We start from the raw sequence: 20,779 nt of genomic DNA on the forward strand, positions 1-20,779 counted from the left end.
TTTAAAGAGCTAGAAATCTTCACTGTAGCCTCACAATATATATGTTCACTTATGAAATTTGTTGTTAACAATCCGAACGACTTAAAAAGTGATAGCAGTGTACATGGCTACAACATTAGGAGAAAGGATGATCTTCACTACTCAAGGTTAAATCTAACTTTAGCTCAGAAGGGTGTAAATTTTGCTGTCACAAAAGTCTTTGGTCACTTACCTAATAGCATCAAAAGTCTGACAGATAGCCTTATAGCATTTAAAAGGAAATTGAAATAATTTCTTAATGGCAACCCCTTCTATTGATTAGATGAACTGTTGGATATAGTAAGTGGGTAATTTCCCAACCCCCACAAAAAAAATTAAAAATATTGAGTGGCATGTATTATTTTGTGTAATGTAATATCTTATACAGGGTGTTACAAAAAGGTACGGCCAGACTTTCAGGAAACATTCCTCACACACAAAGAAATAAAATATGTTATGTGGACATGTGTCCGGAAACGCTTACTTTCCATGTTAGAGCTCATTTTATTACTTCTCTTCAAATTACATTAATCATGGAATGGAAAACCACAGCAACAGAACGTACCAGCGTGACTTGAAACACTTTGTTACAGGAAATGTTCAAAATGTCCTCCGTTAGCGAGGATAGATGCATCCACCCTCCGTCGCATGGAATCCCTGATGCGCTGATGCAGCCCTGGAGAATGGCGTGTTGTATCACAGCCGTCCACAATACGACCACAAAGAGTCTCTACATTTGGTACCGGGGTTGTGTAGACAAGAGCTTTCAAATGCCCCCATAAATGAAAGTCAACAGGTTGAGGTCAGGAGAGCGTGGAGGCCACGGAATTGGTCCGTCTCTACCAATCCATCGGTCACCGAATCTGTTGTTGAGAAGCGTACGAACACTTCGACTGAAATGTGCACGAGCTCCATCGTGCATGAACCACATGCTGTGTCGTACTTGTAAAGGCACATGTTCTAGCAGCACAGGTAGAGTATCATGTATCAAATCATGATAACGTGCTCCATTGAGCGTAGGTGGATGAGCTCTAACATGGAAATTAAGCGTTTACGGACACATGTCCACATAACATCTTTTCTTTATTTGTGTGTGAGGAATGTTTCCTGAAAGTTTGGCCGTACCTTTTTGTAACACCCTGTATATATATATATATATATATATATATATATATATATATATATATATATTGAGTGATATCTTCAAACGTCCCCTTAGAACAATTATACAAGACTGTGCTTAAACTGACACACAATATTTTTAGCGCAACGCAATCTGACTATCAAAGATCCCTGCAAAAGAATGGCCCTGAGTAACATTAAACTATACCTTTCAGAAATCACTTACCTCACAAAAATCTTCGTTACTCGAACTACTGCAATACAGCGAGCGCCACTACTGCCAGCTAAATAAAAGATTCAAACTACGGAAGGCACTAACTACTGATAGGGATAGTTAGCAAATGAAAGATATTAATAGAGAACAAACAATGTATTTACCTTAATAGTCGTAATATATATAGCAGTTCATGACAAATTACAAAGCTCCGCCATCTCTCTCCCCACATCCACCACTGCTGGCGGCTCACCTCCAACTGCGCAACGCTACGCGCTGTTCACATCCAGCTGCCGCTGCCCAACACTACAATGGCAGACAACAATGCAAACTAGCCACAGACTGCACACAGCACAGCCAGTGATTTTCATATAGAGCGCTACGTAACGTTGCCAATAAGAAAACATAAACAGCCTACTTACATAAAGAAAACATAAACAGCCTACTTACAATCTTATATAGACACCTTTTATTAACCTGACTCGTTCCACATCATTACGAAGTGTCGTATTCATGACCTATGGAACAAGTATTAATCTAAGCTAATCTAATTATCGGATAATGGAAGCAATATAGGTATGCTTGTAATCGATTGCCGTAAAAAGTAGAATTAATCGATTAATTGCAGTTATTCGCCCAACCCTGTTCCTCGACTGCTACGGAGCCGGTTGGGTCGCGGTCCGCCGGCTGGCGCGCGCGGCTGCCTACCTGCCGGAACCGCCACTGTGCGTTCTGCGCCTGCGCCCGCCAGCCCGCTGTACGTAGCGTCTGCGGCGCCTCTGCGGCCAGCGCGACCTTGGACACGGCGCGGCGCGTGGGGGAGGCCCGCCAGCGGCGCGCCGCCGCAGCCACCGCCAGTGCTCCATCGCCCAGCGAGCCGGACGGCAGCTGACACTCCGCGCCGCCCGCCCGCACAGTGCCGTGTCGTGCCGCGCTGCGTCTTGCTTCCGCGACCCCCGCGCCGACCAGACACTCCGCGACCACCATGAAGACGCACCGCGCCGTCCTGGTCCATCTGCCGCGCAACAAATCCATCGACATAGGCTTCTCCGACATCACCTACAGCGTACGCGTCGGCGTCACCGGCAAAGGTACGCGCGCCCTGCGGGGGATCGATTCTTCGATTCTACACCTCTGGAGTGAGGGACCGAATCTCTCGTGCCACGAGCTCGTAAACTTCGACAGTCGACCGTACTCCCCAACAAAGGTGCACTACCTCTTAACTAACCACGTTCAGGTGTGGCCTATCTAAGATGTCCAATGGCAGTGTTACTACTTTGTAGACGGAGTTAGTGTGTTCGAATCCCAAGTATCGTTGCTCAGCATCTGCACTACAGTGATCGAATTAAATAATACGTGTGTCTAGGTATCGTGCTAGTTCGATCAAAGTAGACATTGTCAGATCGTGGCTTCTTGAAAACAGGTTAATTCCTACAAAAATATAATTACGAAAATTTTTCGCAGAAAAACGGTCAAATACCTCGTGAACTGTTTTGTCTAAAACTAAGAAATAAAACAGATTGGAGAAACATTTGACGCACGATAATATATAAACAAATGAGGTGCCGATTGAGAATTTAAACTTAGAATTTTGAAGAGTACTACAGGATAGGCCGGCCGGTGTGGCCGAGCGGTTCAAGGCGCTTCAGTCCGGAACCGCACGACCGCTAGGTCGCAGGTTCGAATCCTGCCTCGGGCATGGATGTGTGTGATGTCCTTAGGTTAGTTAGGTTTAACTAGTTCTAAGTTCTAGGGGACTGATGACCTCAGATGTTAAGTCCCATAGTGCTCAGAGCCATTTGAACCATTCTACAGGATATTTATTTCTCTGGTGTGTTAGGTAGACCGTGCGCTCTAGTGTTCTGTGGCCTTAGATACTATTGGCATATAAACCTAAGAACTGGCAAATATTTCTCCAATCTGTTTTACCTCGTACTTTTAAGCAAATCATTTCACAAAACATATGACCGTTTTCTTTCTTCAGAATTGTTTCTATTTTCAGCTTTTGTTCAGATGTCATGAAATATATTCAAACTTCGGCCGGTATTCTTTCTTTATTAAGAACATGTAGATCAAGATTTGGTATTTATTTTATTTTTTCCGCGTGAAATAACTCGTCCGCCCAAGTAGGCCCCCTAAAGCAATTTAATCTTTGTATGCAATACTAGACTTTACTCTTAGTTTGGATCTCAAATCGCTATTTAGGTTTTTCTTGATTTCTCTGGATGCTTCCAACCAATTAAGCTTTTCTTTTCTTTTTTGCTAAACTGACCTCAGGCTAGTCGATTTGATACTCCATTTATTTACATTTATTCATTTCTCACTATTCGTTTGCCTATGAAAATTCGGACAAAAATTCATTGTGTAATTTCTTGGGAGTCTTGTTTTCTCTCCGCCAAAATATTTCACAAAAATACGAATAACCTATGCACCCGTGTATCAGTGGATGAACGTATAATCTGACTTCCGAAATCACTAATAAACTGGTCACTTGGCTGACGGAGATGAACTACGGCTGCAGCATGAATACATTTGCTTCATTTGAACCAATGAGTTACCGGTGCAGGCAATGGTCCGTAAAAAATTCTAATACAAATCCTTGTCGTCAGCACTGAAGCGCTTCCAGCCACTTACTCATAGATTTATGGGCAATGAGAAAGAAAACCGGGACCAGTATCTCCTGTTCCTCAACACCGAGACGGTCGATGCAACGTACGATAGCAAACGAGGTGGCATGGTAATTAAGACTCTGTACCTACATGACTGTTTGATGTGTACAAGCATATGTTGAAAGTTTTCTCAGCGCATTTACTTGTCAAATGAAGGTTACAAATCGAAATAGTTGCAACGCTGAAAACCGTCATTTAAATCTGTGTTACTGTTCCGCAACTCGTTGGACATGAAGAGAAAAAAAAGATATTGCAGCTGGACACAGTATATTACTACCAAAACTATCCCTAACTTATTAATATTTGATTTTGCTATACATCATGTAAGATATATACATTTGGGATGGATGGCCTCACTATGCTAAAAATAATTTTCTCCGCTGAATGTTGTTCAAACAAATTCACAAACTTCTCACTTTTCATTGTCGTGAGACAGCCAATATCACCTCCCTTTTCGAAGTTCAAGTGTTTTTACGCTGAATGAGACCGTTAACGATGATAAGGTCAGTGCTGATAAATTTTATCTTTGTTTTCTTGCGATTCACTATCAAACTTCCTTATTGAAAGGCAGATAAGATATCCTCGTAGGCTTTCCCTAACGTGCCTAAAAAATATCGCACTTTTCGCAGATGGCAAACTCATCGCCTTTTGCAGTTTCGACATGTGTGCACCGCCTAGAAATTGTCAGCTTATGAGACTGGCCCTTTAAAGAGTTTACGTGCTTTGTTTAGCTTCACGCCTCTTACGAAATACTTTCCACGTAGGTTGAGACGGTCAAAACAAGCCTCCAGAGACAAATAAACAGGAAAATAAATCCTGGTTGTAATCATAGCACGGGATGACAACGACTCGTGCGAGAGCCAGTTTCTGCATACGTTCATGTAAGCCATCACATACCACCAGTGACGCCGATCGCAGAACACGTGTCAGTACTGTTGTTTATTTACCTTCCCTAATGACCTTACTGGAGCAGCACCGTGCAGCCAACGATATTTGTTCTCTATTGTGAAGCCATCAGTCACATGGAGAGGATACTTTTTCTCTTATTCATTTTGTCATACTAATATTCCTTACTTGAGTTGTGCTGTATATGTGTCACGCTTTACTCATTGTACTTGCGAGGGACGTTGTCGCCTACGCCAAATTTCCAAACTCTAAATCAGCCTGAGTGAAAGTCTAGTTGTAGGGGACAGTAACAATGGGAATAGAAAATCTTTTGAGTCATGTCAGGGACTTCAGATTATTACTTGTGACAAGGACACTAATTCAGCATACAAAAAACATTATTAACGAAATTTTTATCGTGGCGTATTAGTGCTTGATTTCGATTTTGAAATGCGTTAATTTCGTGCAAATCTGTCAAATAAATGGCAGTGACCGAGCTATTTACTATTATGTGTTCTAGCGATCTTGATGTCCACTATGGGGAAAGAGACAATGAGAGAATCTGACGCTTCAAATTTGTGCGTCCAGTTGGTGATAGATACCTTCAAAAGAGGAGCTATACGAGGCGACACGCGTCTACATTTGTCCCTTCAGCTGTTCGAAAAATTTTTGCATCCTGTTTTTCTTGAGATTCCACTGTAGCTCCGTCTCTTTTGCTTTCTGATACTCAGAAGCGAGTCTGTACTACAGTGTTCGCCCAGTGCATCTGAACTGATTGATTGTAATGAAACTTGCCACTGTGTAAGGACACACTTGAAAATCGGAAAACACGCAGGTGTTAATATGCCATGACGGTCAGTTCCCTGGTACAGCCAACATAGTTAATACAAAGACAATGGTGCTGAAGACTGTCTAATTTCTAAATTACACTACTGGCCATTAAATTTGCTTTACTAAGAAGAAATGCAGATGATGAAATTGATTCATTGGACAAATATATTATACTACAACTGACATGCGATTACATTTTTACGCTATTTGGAGAATGTGCTGGCCAGGGCAGTAGTCGAACATTTTCTGTATCCAGAAATGCCCGTACAGGACCTGCAACATGCGGTTGTGCATTATCCTGCTGAAATGTAGGGTTTCGCAGGGATCGAATGAAGGGTAGAACCGCGGGTCGTAACGCATCTGAAATGTAAAGTCCACTGTTCAAAGTGCCGTCAATGTGAACAAGAGGTGACCGAGACGTGTAACCAATGGCACTCCCTACCATTACCCCAGGTGATATGCCAGTATGGCGATGACGAATACACGCTTCCAATGTGCGTTCACCGCGATGTCGCCAAACACGGATGCGACTATCATGACGCTGTAAACAGAGCCTGGATTCATCCGGAAAAATGACGTTTTCCCATACGTGCACCCAGGTTCGTCGTTGAGTACACACCATCTCAGGCGCTCCTGTCTGTGATGCAGTGTCAAGGGTAACCGCAACCACGGTCTCCGAACTGATAGTCCGTGCTGCTGCAAATATCGTCGAACTGTTCGTGCAGATGGTTGTTGTCTTGCAAACGTCCCCATCTGTTGACTCAGGGATCGAGACGTGGCTGCACGATCCGTTACAGCCATGCGGATAAGATGCCTGTCATCTCGACTGATAGTGATACGAGGCCGTTGGGATCCAGCACGGCGTTCCGTATTACCCTCCTGAACCCACCGATTCCATATTCTGCTAACAGTCATTGGATCTCGACCAACGCGAGCAGCAATGTCGCGATACGATAAACCGCAATCGCGATAGGCTACAATCCGACCTTTATCAAAGTCGGAAACGTGATGGTACGCATTTCTCCTCCTTACACGAGGCATCACAACAACTTTTCACCAGGCAACACCGGTCAAGTGCTGTTTATGTATGAGAAATCGGTTGGAAACTTTCCTCGTGTCAGCACGTTGTAGTTGTCGCCACCGGCGCCAACTTTGTGTGAATGCTCTGAAAAGCTATTCATTTGCATATCACAGCATCTTCTCCCTCTCGGTTAAATTCCGCGTCCGTAGGACGTCATCTTCTTCGTGTAGCAATTTCAATGGCCAGTGATGTATGTCATATATCCATAAAAACTAAATCAAGACATACGGAAATGTTGAAAATAATAATGTTATAACAGAAAACGACTATAAAAATAAATTCATTGCTAGTCAAGAGCTTTTCGTATACCTGACGTATGTAATTACTCCAGCTAGCGGGATCAGGGATATCACGTGATACAAAAAAGGTTAGTCTAGTTTTCACATCAACGGCTAGGTGCTTCTCACAAGCTGCTCACCTAGCGGGGTGATGCAGTGGTTAGCACACTGGACTCGCATTCGGGATGACGACGGTTGAAACCCGCGTCCGGCCATCCTGATTAAGGTTTTCCTCGATTTCTCTGAGTCGCTTCAGGCGAATTCCGGGATGGTTCCTTTGAAAGGGCACAGCCGACTTCCTTCCCCCTCCTAACCGAATCCGATGGGACCGATGACCTTGCCGTTTGGTCCCCTCCCACAAATCAACCGACCAACCAATAAACTGCTCGCTGTGAGACTCCGCGACTGAGTCGGTACATCGTATTACTCTGGTGTAGAATTGGAAAGTAGATGCGAAGATTTTTAGCGGTGTTACCAGCCATTCGTCGTGAAGGTCATGGGGGAGGGGGGCGGGGGGAAGATGTCTTTGTGTCGCTGGAAGGAACTTTACGACTCCGTGTCTCATCCTTTGGTTTACTTTTATTTGCATTGTAATATACAACGACAGTGTCATACCCGCATCTCGTGGTGTATTGGTTAGCGTCGTTGCCTATAGATCACAGGGGCCGTGGTTCTGTCCCCGAGCGGGTCAGAGATTTTCTTCGGTCGGGATGGGATGATCGTGTTGTCCTAATGATTTCAGCGCGTTTTCATCGACGACTAAGTTGCCCAAGTGGTGTTAGAAAGATTTTCTCTGGGCCGCTGAACAACCCCTAAAGAGGATCATCATTTCATTTGATTTTTACGAGAATGTAACGAGTAACTCCACTCTCCTTCTTACAGGATTAGTTTGTGCGCTGTAAGAACATTGAGCAAGTCGTGAGTGCCGGAAAATGCAATATTTACACGTAACTAGTTATGTGTCATTTGTGGTTATCACATTTTAGGTACAGAATGTAGCCATGCAAGAACTTATTTACGTAGGCCTTTGCCCTCAGTGAAATAGTTCATAGTGGCATTGCTATAAATGTAACTATATTGCTATTAAGAGGGTACCTTAGAAAATTCCATATATATTATAAAAGTGGATGTATGTATATGTGTCTGTATGCCGTATCACATATTCTCCTAAACCATTTGTCCGATTTCAGTCAGACTTGGTACACATATCCCTTACTGTTAGGTAACAATCGATGAGGAGGTAAGACCCACCTTCTTATCATAGGTAATGACATATGACGTCATAAACAATTATATGCATGGAAAAATGCTGCATCATGCATGACGTTTAAATTTATTACTTCTCTGCTACGAACTCTATTTCCAATCAATTTTGCTGACAGTATCCACATATGCCGCTAAAGATACCTACAACATTATATCATGGTACCAAACATAGTTCAGGAGATATGATGTCATGAACACTGAAGTACTTGAAAAAAATGCTGCATTGTGAATGACGTTTAAATTGATAACTTACTTGCTACAGACTCTATTCCCAACACATTTCGCAGACGGTATCCGCATGTTCCATTGAATCTACCTAGAAAATTATGTCATTGTATAAGATATAGATTAGGAGACGTGAGGACGTAAACATTGAAATGCGTGGAACACCGCCGCATCATGTATAAAGTTTAAATTTATTACTTATTTGATGCTAACTGTATTCTAAACATAGTTCGCGGATAGTATCCACATGTGCCGCTGAATGTACCCGCACAAGTATATCATAGTACGACACAGTTCAAGGGATATGGCATCATATACACAGAGATGTATTAAAAAATACCAATCATGCATAAGTTTTGATACGTTCTTTATTATTAAGACAGTCCTACAGTCGAGTCAACTAAATGAAATCCCTGATAGTTGGCAGCGATTTTGACAGCTTTCACCGACGAAGCGCAAACGGTCTGTAGACGAAAACAACAGCCTTCTAGCCGGCCGTTATGGCCGAGCGGTTCTAGGCGCTTCAGTTTGGAACCGCGCGACCGCTACGGTCGCAGGTTCGAATCCTGCCTCGGACATGGATGTATGTGATGTCCTTAGGTTAGTTAGGTTCAAGTAGTCTAAGTTCTAGGGGACTGATGACCTCAGAAGTTAAGTCCCATAGTGCTCAGAGCTATTTGAACCATTTGAACAGCCTTCTTTAGAGCTATGAAGAGGCGTTTCCGTAGAGATGTTTACGAAATCTTGCTGTAAAGACGCGAAGCAGCTGCGCCCAATTTGGAGGAACTGTCCGGGATCACCTCAAAATTATGGTAAGGTGTTATGGGACCAAACTGCTGAGTTCAGCGACCCCTAAGTTTACGCACTACGTAATCTAACTTAAACTAACCTACGCTAAGGACAACACACACACACACAGCCGCGACCGAGGGAGGACTCGAACCTCCGACGAGGGGAGCCGCGCGGACCGTGACAAGGCGCCCTGGACCGCACTGCTACCCATGGCGGCGATCATCTCACACCGAGTATGCTACAAAATTTCAGATGTGTTTTCACGAATTCATGGAAATGATTTATTTTTCGATATTGCAGTACAAGCACAGTTCATTTCTTGTTTTCGTTTCTAACAGAAAATTGTAAAAATGAATACGCAGACAATGCCGGGTTTGTCAGGCAATAGTGAATAAAAGAGAAAATGATGACTGAAATCGTTCTACAAGATAACAACTTTCCTCAGAGAGTTGTCTGCACTTTTGAACGAGCTCAACTTTTACTAATATCTGACCCGTTTTTTTTCACTTTTCTGTTTGTTTCCATTTGTAGCAGCAGACATTCTTCAATACTTTTATCTCCTTCCTAAAGTTTAGGCTGCGTCAACGAAGAGAGTTACTATTCAGAGTATTAAAAAAAGTGAAGAATACTTTCAGAGGTGGTCGTACTCATAGAAACAGGAAAAATACTTCCAACAGACATTGTTAAAAAAAAATGTTCAAATGTGTGTGAAAGCTTATGGGACTCAACTGCTAAGGTCATCAGTCCCTAAGCTTACACACTACTTAACCTAAATTATCCTAAGGACAAACACACACACCCATGCCCGAGGGAGGACTCGAACCTCCGCCGGGACCAGACGCACAGTCCATGACTGCAGCGCCATAGACCGCTCGGCTAATCCCGCGCGGCCAAACATGTTTCCGAAGATGCATACTTTCTGCGTTAAACACGTGTTCACAGATGGTGTTCAAAAATGGCTCTGAGCACTATGGGACTCAACTGCTGAGGTCATTAGTCCCCTAGAACTTAGAACTAGTTAAACCTAACTAACCTAAGGACATCACAAACATCCATGCCCGAGGCAGGATTCGAACCTGCGACCGGAGCGGTCTTGCGGTTCCAGACTGCAGCGCCTTTAACCACACGGCCACTTCGGCCGGCGAAGGTGTTCAACGTGGCGTCCATTCATGTTAGTGCACCCCTTTTCCCTCTGCCGTAAGGAATTACGCACCTTTTGAAGTATACCCGGTTGTCGTATCTGCTGGCACGCACTGAAGATGCTACCCTGTATTGTCCGCACATCGCTGATTGGCCTGTCATAGACCAATTCCTTCAAGTGTCCCCGTAACCAAAAGTCTAGGAGATTGACATCTGGACAACGAGTAGGCCAAGGTGTGCAGTCTCCCCCCCCCCCCCCCCCCCCCACCACACACCAATCCCCATCAACCCGACCATTCCAGCGGTACTGAAATGTCTGCGTCAGATACTCGCGCACATTATGACGAAAGTGTGTTGGTGCGACATCATGCATGAACTACATTTGTATTCGTTGTTGCTGCAATGGCCCAGCCTCCAGCGACCTTAATGAGAAAGTCCAGATAATGCGTAGCATTAGCACATACGGCCTTATTAGTCTGTCAAGAAGTACGGCTGCCCATATGTTGCTTGAGAATCGGTGTTGATGCACGCTTTCCTGACTTGCTTGCGGTTTACACCTCCCTATACAAGCTGGTTGTGGAAATTCACAACACCATCTCTTTTGAACCTGCTTCATCGGTAAATAAAATCATGAATGTGAAGAATGGATCTGCGGCACATTTCTGCAACAGCCATTGACAAAAACGCCGTCTGCCTTGATGATCCTTGACCTTGGGGCCTGGACGCGCTGTAGATGGTATGGATACAGCAATTGTTCATGAAGTACCCTCCCAGGTAAGAGAGTGCGATACGCAATCTGCTGCTGATAATCGTCGCATACTGGTACCAAGAGTTTCTTCTACGGAACGTAGCAGACGCTCCTCCATGTCGGACGTGCGGACTGTGCGCGGCCTCTACTGTCTCTCTTCCCAGGTGCTAGAGCACCTCCGCATCGCAAGCACTGGAGAAGTCCGTCCAACAGCTTATCAGAGGACACTGCGCTGTGGATATGTTTTAGCGTAGAGGGCACGGGCTCGGAGGCTACGTCTATTTGATAAATCATAGCAGAACGTCATATCCGCCATTTCACTTGTCTAGTAGTAGGCTTCCATTGCTAGCAAGTGGTGGAAGAGATGGTTCAAATGGCTCTGAGCACTATGGGACTTTATATATGAGGTCATCAGTCCCCTAGAACTTAGAACTACTTAAACCTAACTAACCTAAGGACATCACACACATCCATGCCCGAGGCAGGATTCGAACCTGCGACAGTAGCAGTCGCGCGGTTCCGGACTGAAGCACCTAGAACCGCTCGGCCACAACGGCCGGCGGTGGAAGAGAGAAAATGTAAATGTACTACACCATTTGTACATACAAATAGCGCAATAATAGTAAACACATAAATGAATCCACGTTTGGTAGAAGGTAAAACGCCGTGACCAGGATTGACAGGACTGTACAGTAAGTTACACAAGCACGACGAAAACTAAAGTACCCTAAAACACGACTCGAACTACACTACTGACTGCAGACCCCTAATAGTAAGACGAGAACTATGAATAATATATCACAATACCCTGCCAACACGTTTGGTGGAGCGCCGATGCAACCACTGTGCTAAAATCCGCAACCATGCTTGCGGAGCCATTCCTATAAACACGAGTTTATCTCGGAAAGTATGCGTTTCCGGACCAATTTTTATTGGACTTATTTTTCTAGTTTCGATGAATACCACCACCTGTCAGAGTATTCGACGCTTTTTTTGACACCCTGTATACACCCATTCATTGTAGTACGAACGTTTACCACTTCTGTGTTTCAAAAGCACACTAACCCTGGGTTCTGTGTGGGGCAGCGGTGAGGTGGGTGGACTGCTGTAGCCTGTTGTGGGGTTGTGAACCACTGAAGGCGGGGACGAAGCCTCCCCGTCGTTTCTTGGTCCCCAGTTCAATACAATACATCTACATCTACTTTCTACATTTATACTCCGCAAGCCACCCAACGGTGTGTGGCGGAGGGCACTTTACGTGCCACCATCATTACTTCCCTTTCCTGTTCCAGTCGCGTATGGTTCGCGGGAAGAACGACTGCCGGAAAGCCTCCGTGCGCGCTCGAATCTCTCTAATTTTACATTCGTGATCTCCTCGGGAGGTATAAGTAGGGGGAAGCAATATATTTGATATCTCATCCAGAAACGCACCCTCTCAAATTCTGGACATCAAACTACACCGCGATGCAGAGCGCCTCTCTTGCAGAGTCTGCCACTTGAATTTGCTAAACATCTCCATAACGCTATCACGCTTACCAAATAACCTTCTTTGGATCTTTTCTATCTCCTCTGTCAACCCGACCTGGTACGGATCCCACACTGATGAGCAATACTCAAGTATAGGTCGAACGAGTGTTTTGTAAGCCACCTCCTTTGTTGATCGACTACATTTTCTAAAGACTCTCCCAATAAACCTCAACCTGGCACCCGCCTTACCAACAATTAATTTTATATGATCATTACATTTCAAATCGCTCCGTACACATACTCCCAGATATTTTACAGAAGTAGCTGCTACCAGTGTTTGTTCTGCTATCATATAATCATACAATAAAGGATCCTTCTTTCTATGTATTCGCAGTACATTACATTTGTCTATGTTAAGGGTCAGTTGCCACTCCCTGCACCAAGTGTCTATCCGCTGCAGATCTTCCTGTATTTCGCTGTAATTTTCTAATGCTGCAACTTCTCTGTATACTACGGCATCATCCGCGAAAAGCCGCATGGAACTTCCGACACTATCTACTAGGTCAGTTATATATATTGTGAAAGGCAATGGTCCCATAACACTCCCCTGTGGCACGCCAGAAGTTAGTTTAATGTCTGTAGACGTCTCTCCATTAAAGAATAACATGCTGTGTGCTGTTTGCTAAAAACTCTTCAATCGAGCCACACAGCTGGTCTGATATTCCGTAGGTTCTTACTTTATCAGGCGACAGTGCGGAACTGTATCGAACGCCTTCCGGAAGTCAAGGAAAATGGCATCTACCTGGGAGCCTGTATATAATATTTTCTGGGTCTCATGAACAAATAAAACGAGTTGGGTCTCACACGATCGCTGTTTCCGGAATCCATGTTGATTCCTACAGAGCAGATTCTGGGTTTCCAGAAATTACATGATAAGCGAGCAAAAAACATGTTCTAAAATTCTACAACAGATCAATGTCAGAGATATAGGCCTATAGTTTTGCGCATCTGCATGACGACCCTTCTTGAAAATTGGAACTACCTGTGCTCTTTTCCAATCATTTGGAACCTTCTGTTCCTCTGGAGACTTGCGGTACACGGCCGATAGAAGGGGGGCAAGTTCTTTCGCGTCCTCTGTGTAGAATCGAATTGGTATCCCGTCAGGTCCTGTGGACTTTCCTCTGTTGAGTGATCTCAGTTGATTTTCTATTCCTTGGGCACTTATTTCAATGTCAGCCATTTTTTCGTTTGTGGGAGGATTTAGAGAAGGAACTGCAGTGCGGTCTTCCTCTGTGAAACAGCTTTGGAAAAAGGTGTTTAGTATTTCAGCTTTACGCTGAAACTGAAAAAAATTAAACGAATAGAAATGACATTTTTATTCAAAGACAATAATTACACCGAAGCTACCGCGATTTTGGATGGTCCTTTGGGTATTACAGAAAGCGGAACACCACAGACGACAGTGCATTCTCTTCAACGTGCTCTCATTTGGCCACAACGTTGGCGAGGAGATCTTGTGGCAGGAAGTCCCATTCCTGTACAGGTGAGGTTGAGAACTGCTGGATAGTCATTGGCAGATGGATGTGACGCAATAGTCTTCCTAAGGCATCCCAGGCGTGTTCGTTGGGATTTAAGTCGGGGCAACGGGCAGGCCAGTCTATTCGCCGAATATCCTCTCGTTCCAAGAGCTTCGATGCGGTCGCGTAGTGTCACTCGTAAAAACCAACAAGTGCGAGTAGGAGTCACGCTCTGTTTCCGTACAAATTTAATTATGTGTATAGATATTTCATCTATGGGTTACGGTGAGAGATTGCGAGTATCTAGGAATGTGATATAGAACGTCGTATCTTTTCATTCCATTGTCTTAGCAACTTAAAATTTTAAATATTAATATGGCATTTCAGTTTTTTATCACTATTTTTTTTATTTTCAGTAATCGGTTTCAGGCTAGCTGCCCATCTTCAGATCATATATTGCAGTTACAGAGTAACCTGTTAGTCAATACAATACCGACAGGTGATTCCGTAACTGCAATATATGATCTGAAGTTCGGCAGCTAGCCTGAAACCGGTTAGTGAAAATAAAAGAAATAGCGATCAAAGACTGAAATGCCATATTTTTATTCAAAGAACGATCGCAGCTATCCCAGTAAGACAATCATGTCTAGTTTTGTTAAATTTTTTACATCGCCAAGAGGCTGTAGTCCTCAATATGTGACGTAAATTTCAAATTGATACCTCTAAGAGCTCCTGACAAAAAGCGATCTTAATAGACAAAGAGGCAGAGTGAAGGATGGACAACAAAGTGATCTTGTAAGGGTTTTGGTCTTACGAAATGAGATACAGAACTTCAAACGGCAGGGCAAAATGCACCCCTGAAAAGATGCACATGGAGAAAGAGTATTGCGTCATAGTTGTGATGACCGGTGACCATATTCAAAGATTCGGAGGTCAGTCCGTCCATGAAACACCATACCTCCTAGCATCGGACGCTTGGACCACCAAAACGATCACTTTAGGCACTGTTCCTGAAATATCCTCGTCGCCACTGCAGAGTCTTGTATCAAGGAAGAAAGGGAGAGGATGTTGTTATGGGTGGCCGGTATTCTCTTTCTACAACACAAACGCACATGTAGTTTAATACGGTTCTTTACTTACATGAAGCTGCTACTTAACTTGAATAGAGTGTTATTTTACAAGCTCATCAGTAATAGTCCTCTTGCAGACAGTACTGGTTATCTTGCTATTGTCACAAATCTGGTCACTATGTACTGACGTAACCTGCGATGTGAACTGAGGCCGCTCTGTGATTGAACTGACATTTGCCAAACTGCAGTGTGAGTCGAGTGAGGCCCTCCGGTCAGTGGCGGCGGCCTAAATACTTGCTGTCGAGAGGGCGTTGGCGGCTTGTTGCTTGTTGGCGTGTCTCTGGCCTCTCTCGCGATAGGTGTGCTTGATCCAGCACCTAATATCAATCTTGGCGCTACATCTTTGCCGACCGTTGTGCTGGCAACAGCTTATGCCAACACAATTCCTGGGTGCATCGTGTGTTCCCACCTCTCGCCATAAGGGAGTACTTTGAGAATCACTTCAGACTTAGTTTTCTCTCATCTGATACGAGCATGCGACACCACTCCTCGTTGATCCAGTCCCTATGCTCCAGGCACTATCGCAAACGATACCGCTAATGGGCGGGTGTCAACAGAACATCACGTATTGTAGTCAGGCAAAGACAGCACACCCAAGCAATCTCCATTCCACTATTGTGTGGGAGACTGTGTGCCTTTCAGTCCTCTTAAATGTGGTTGCAATTGTTGTGGCGTGGGTTCCTTCTTGCCTGTTGCACACTGTAGCGGTCATCTGCTACCGTAATTGACCGTGAACGACAGCAGTGCCTGTGGTTTGGTACACTCCCCGTGCTCCTGAAATAAAGCTGTGATCAATACCAGACTCCTGGTCTACGTTCGTCACACTTAGTCCTTGTTCCAGTTTCACATGATTCTTCCCCATGCCAGTTCATGAAGATGTTTTAGTCATACCATGTTGCAATGCACTGTAACTATTCCCTGATCGACACACACATTGTCTTTTCCCATTCCTTCAGCTGCCTCGTGTTGTGGGACCACCCCCATTTGGAGGGATAGTCACACTGACGTCAAATAATATGACGTTCAGCGTTCTGTGCATGACTGAGAGACCTGTGGTAAACATATTCCCACAGTTTCATTCATTTCCACAGAGTAGTTAATGCGTTGTTACTTTATGTAGTTCGTCTTAGGTTTTGCGCTGCCATGTATTTAAAAATGAGGTCACTTAGCTTAAACATAATTTCAGACCATTTCGAAACTTTTCTTGCCGACACTCCACACAAAATTATGAAAGGGAATAGTTTATCACTTATTACATTCTTCGCTATCCATGCACTAGACCTCAGCATCACGAATGAAGTTTCAATTTATTACTTCTTTATTACTAGCTATATTTGCAATATATTTTGCAGAAAGCTTCTACATGTAGCACCGCGGAACATTGTTATTGTACGACACAAAGTTAAGCTGATAAGACGTCACAAAGATTGAGATACGTGAAAAACTAGCTGTTCTTATACGTAGAGGTTCGATTGTTTATAGAATCTGGGATGGTATTACCCAATCTGGTAGTTCATGCAGTGACCACACAGACTAAAGCAATCATCACTATTTAAACAGAAGGCCACGGTGCCCTCGTAAGACGTCACGCACTGCGCGCGAGCGTCGGCGAGGCGCTGCGCTGACAGAATCGAGGCGCACGTCTTGCAGTCAGTCTTTCTCAAACGATTTTACAGAAGCTATTCAATAAAAAAATATATTTCAACGTTGCTTATAGCTTTACATGTCAGCTGAAGTGCCCAACATTTCGGTAATCATCATACTCATTGTGATAATTCACATGTAAGTAACATACTGGATGGAATTCGAAAGCATTGCAATGAAAAATATGGTAAGCTACGAATTTTCGTTTGACTTGTATCAGACCAAATATTGTGAAGCTGACGTATAAACTTACACACTGTGCTTTATATCATACGAGGGCACTGCGGCCTTCTCTGTAGGCGATGGTGAAATAACCGCAGAATTGTCCGCCATATAATTTTACCGATATAACTCTTTGCAGGTGATCGCTTGTTTTTACATAAGAAATGAAGCAGTAGTGTTTTTTGAACTGTCAGTCATATCAAAAACACTATCCTTTCCTGCTTGATAGCGTTCATCCAGCGACACAAGCATAATACCATATTTACAGCTTTTCATGACCGCCATTCTCAGTAGACGACAAGCCCACGCAGGACTAGAAACTACTGACGCAAGGACACACCAAGGACGAGGTAGCAAAGAGCTAGCGGTAATGAGCACTATCAGAGGCAGGATTTTTCGAGGGTACGGCAGCCAATTATTGACCGGGCGCTCTGTGTACGCAAAGCCTCGAGGCTAAGGCCATGAGACCACTCCTTCTCCAGCTGCACACACACACACACACACACACTTACAAGCTAGAAGCCCATTAGGACGGGCAGCTCGAAGAATATTTTGCAGACTACCTCCATAGGACCCTATCAGAACTGGAATAACGAAATCATTTCCGGAGTATTAAGCAGTTCTCAGACTCCCGCTACACTTTACCTCTTTGTCTGAAGAGACACGTGCCTCTTCCACTAGACTACAAACAGTACGGAGTTCATTCGGTCGTACTCTCTTTATCAAGGCTACACTATGAAGTACAAACTGCTAATCTTGTGTCTTTTGCTCAATATCTTTCCACACGTTACAAGTGAAGGTGGACTTTTTTTAACATTCTAGACGACAAGCGATGTGTCTCAGTGGTTAAGGAGATGAAATCTCATTCGGAAAGTGCATCACTCAAATCCACGTAAGCTTCTTCATATTTAGCTTTTATATGGTTTCTTCTGTAAAATCTTCCGGCCTAAAACCTCGTTCCATCCTCTTCTGCAGGGGACATCATCAGAGACGGCGAAAACCAGGTTACATCACCGAAAATTGGTCCCACAGGCGTGTACTAAACATTCGTAAATCCGATTAGTGTTTATTCATAGGCCACGGCCTCTAAGCTCAGAAGAGTTAAGAGAAGTAAACATCAAGCCGTGAAAGGCTTCACTCCGTTATTTTAGGAGATTTCCGTAATTGCTTCTAGTGAACGCCAAAATGATTTCTTTGGAAAGGACTCCGGCGATTCCGTTGCCCTTAATAGTTCGATCAGTGCTCTATCTCCAGTTACCTCTTCGTTCGTGGGTCGTTCGCATAATCTTCTGTCCACCCTTAGTTCAACCATACCAGTATGCTCAAATGGTTCATAAAATAGTGACCTGTAGGCACTCATAACTTTACTAACCTCTGACGAAGATAGAACCCCTATTATTGGGAATGACACTCTGCTGTTTTTTTTTTCCTTCCTTTACACCTCCCATTACATTATTTTTCGTATTTCTTTTGTTTGTTAGAAAAACAGTAGGCTTCCCTCCCTAATTAAGAAAATATCTCAGGAGGATCGAAGGAGGTTAGTATTACTCATCATAATTCACGGAAAAACTAATTGCCCCTACATTTTGTTACATGATTAATCACTCACTGTATTACTTTAGAGGTATGCGTGACTAATGATGGTTATAGTTATCTGTTTATGTAGTTAGCAGTGTACTACACAGTTTGGTTTTCCAGCAGAAAATATCGTTTCAACGAGGTTTACGTTTAAGTTTGTTTGGCAAAAATAAGTAATGTCTGGCTCTTGCACCATGATCATTGTTGGACCTGTTTCTGTAACATTTATAAATTTTTTCCTAACGAGGGCAATGGATAAATAGATGTAATCAGACGCTGCATTTAAAATTCCCAGATTGTTCAACAAATTTTTACTTTCAGCCCTCCACTCAATTTTTGTAATTCCAAAACTGTGTTCGAATTCCGTTCATTTGATCTCTAAGAAAGGCTTCCATAGCTATCGTTTTAGTGTAATTAAGAACATTACGAATCTTAGAGACACGTGCTGTTTCACAGAGAACATGTCAGTACTCTATTAATGGCTTGACAGTGGCATCACGCGACGACATTCATTGAGCTGGCAAAACAACAGAAAGTCGCAAATCAAATGCATATTTAGTCCATAATATCTTGTCGGATATATGAAATAGTCGTATTGCTGAATCTGTCTCACTGAGAGCTGCTACGGTGCAGCCATAAACCAAAACATTTTCATTTGAAAAACTGAGTCGATATCTTAATTTAAGCGCTAAACGAGGTTAAAAAAATAAATTGGTCGTTATTTTCGGTCGTACTGCATCAATCTGTGAAAACACATCACCAATATCTTGAATATGTTGAAAGATGTTATAAGCTAACACTCTGCCGTCCGGCGACACCACAGTGGTGTCGTGAGCATGGTATCGCGCAGTGGCCGGCGACAGCACTTCAGTATCTTTTGCATTCTGTGTGTGTTTTGTTTAGGTAATAATAAGTTACACACGTCAACAAGTTTTTTGTTTTTATAAGTACTTGTGCCCTTTCATCATGGCAAACGAAAGAGACAATACGATTATTTACGATAAACACGCGGAACAAATCTTGGAGGTTGCCACTACATCACGTACGTCTCATCATGATCCGATTGACAGACTTTCCGGTCACATAAAACAACACCAATTTATTGGCTTACGTATTTCCGAAACGAATAAACTAAAAGGAAGACACTGCCATGTACGTTCCAAAAAAACAAAAACAAAAAAAGAACAACAAACTTAATGTGCAAGTCTTGTGGAGTTGCGTTACATCTTGGAGACCATTTTGCTGCGTATCATATGAAAGAAAAATACTAAGTACCAAAGACAATGCAGATAAACAAATCTATGAAACAAATAAATTTTGTATTTATTTACGTATGTATATCTTTGAAATTTCATGAAAGTAGGGAAACAGGGTTGAGAACTTATGAGAACGATGAGAGTAATAAAACTAATAATTTATAATCTTCAGATAATGTCAAGAATGGCCGGTGATAAGCCAAGTAATCCGAATTAGCGCTGCCGGCGCCAATCGAATAAATTTGTACGAGACGTGGGGACGGCGATGTGTTAAAATAAGGGGAACTTCATTTATATTGTTTGCATGTATGCTTCTGAAGACAGGTTTCAATCTATATGATGATGCTATTCCTTAAAAGCTAAGACGATTTTACGAGAGCGTGTTGCATTTTTAATATGAAAATCCTTAAAAATATTTCAATAAAACAAACTTTATTAACATTTTACATCTTTGTTCTTCCTGTCTACATATACCTGTAGTCCTCCGCCCCTAGAGAGCTCCGAATTGTGCAGTGTAACATGACGTTGTGTAACGTAACTATGTCGGTGCTCGAGAAACTGCCTGCTGCTATAATCTAATTCCGAATTCGAAACATTCTTCCTCGCGTGGACACCATCTCGTTCAGTATGACAATTCCAGACCACACGTGAACGCTGCGACATCTGCTACAATGAGACGCCTTGGGTTCACCGCCA

General features: G+C 43.3%; 1 protein-coding gene across 1 annotated transcript in view; it reads left to right on the forward strand.

Moving 5' to 3' along the window:
• Positions 1-2,217: 2,217 nt before the first annotated feature.
• Positions 2,218-20,779, forward strand: part of LOC126092093 (ATP-binding cassette sub-family G member 1) — a 445,593-nt gene continuing 427,031 nt past the window's right edge. Inside the window, exon 1 of the mRNA XM_049907516.1 lies at positions 2,218-2,445. Within this exon, the coding sequence (XP_049763473.1) occupies positions 2,340-2,445 (106 nt within the window). The 5' untranslated portion in view covers positions 2,218-2,339. The remainder of the gene's footprint in view (positions 2,446-20,779) is intronic.

The sequence above is a fragment of the Schistocerca cancellata genome, chromosome 7 (assembly GCF_023864275.1).
Source record: "Schistocerca cancellata isolate TAMUIC-IGC-003103 chromosome 7, iqSchCanc2.1, whole genome shotgun sequence".
NCBI classification, from domain to species: domain Eukaryota; kingdom Metazoa; phylum Arthropoda; class Insecta; order Orthoptera; family Acrididae; genus Schistocerca; species Schistocerca cancellata.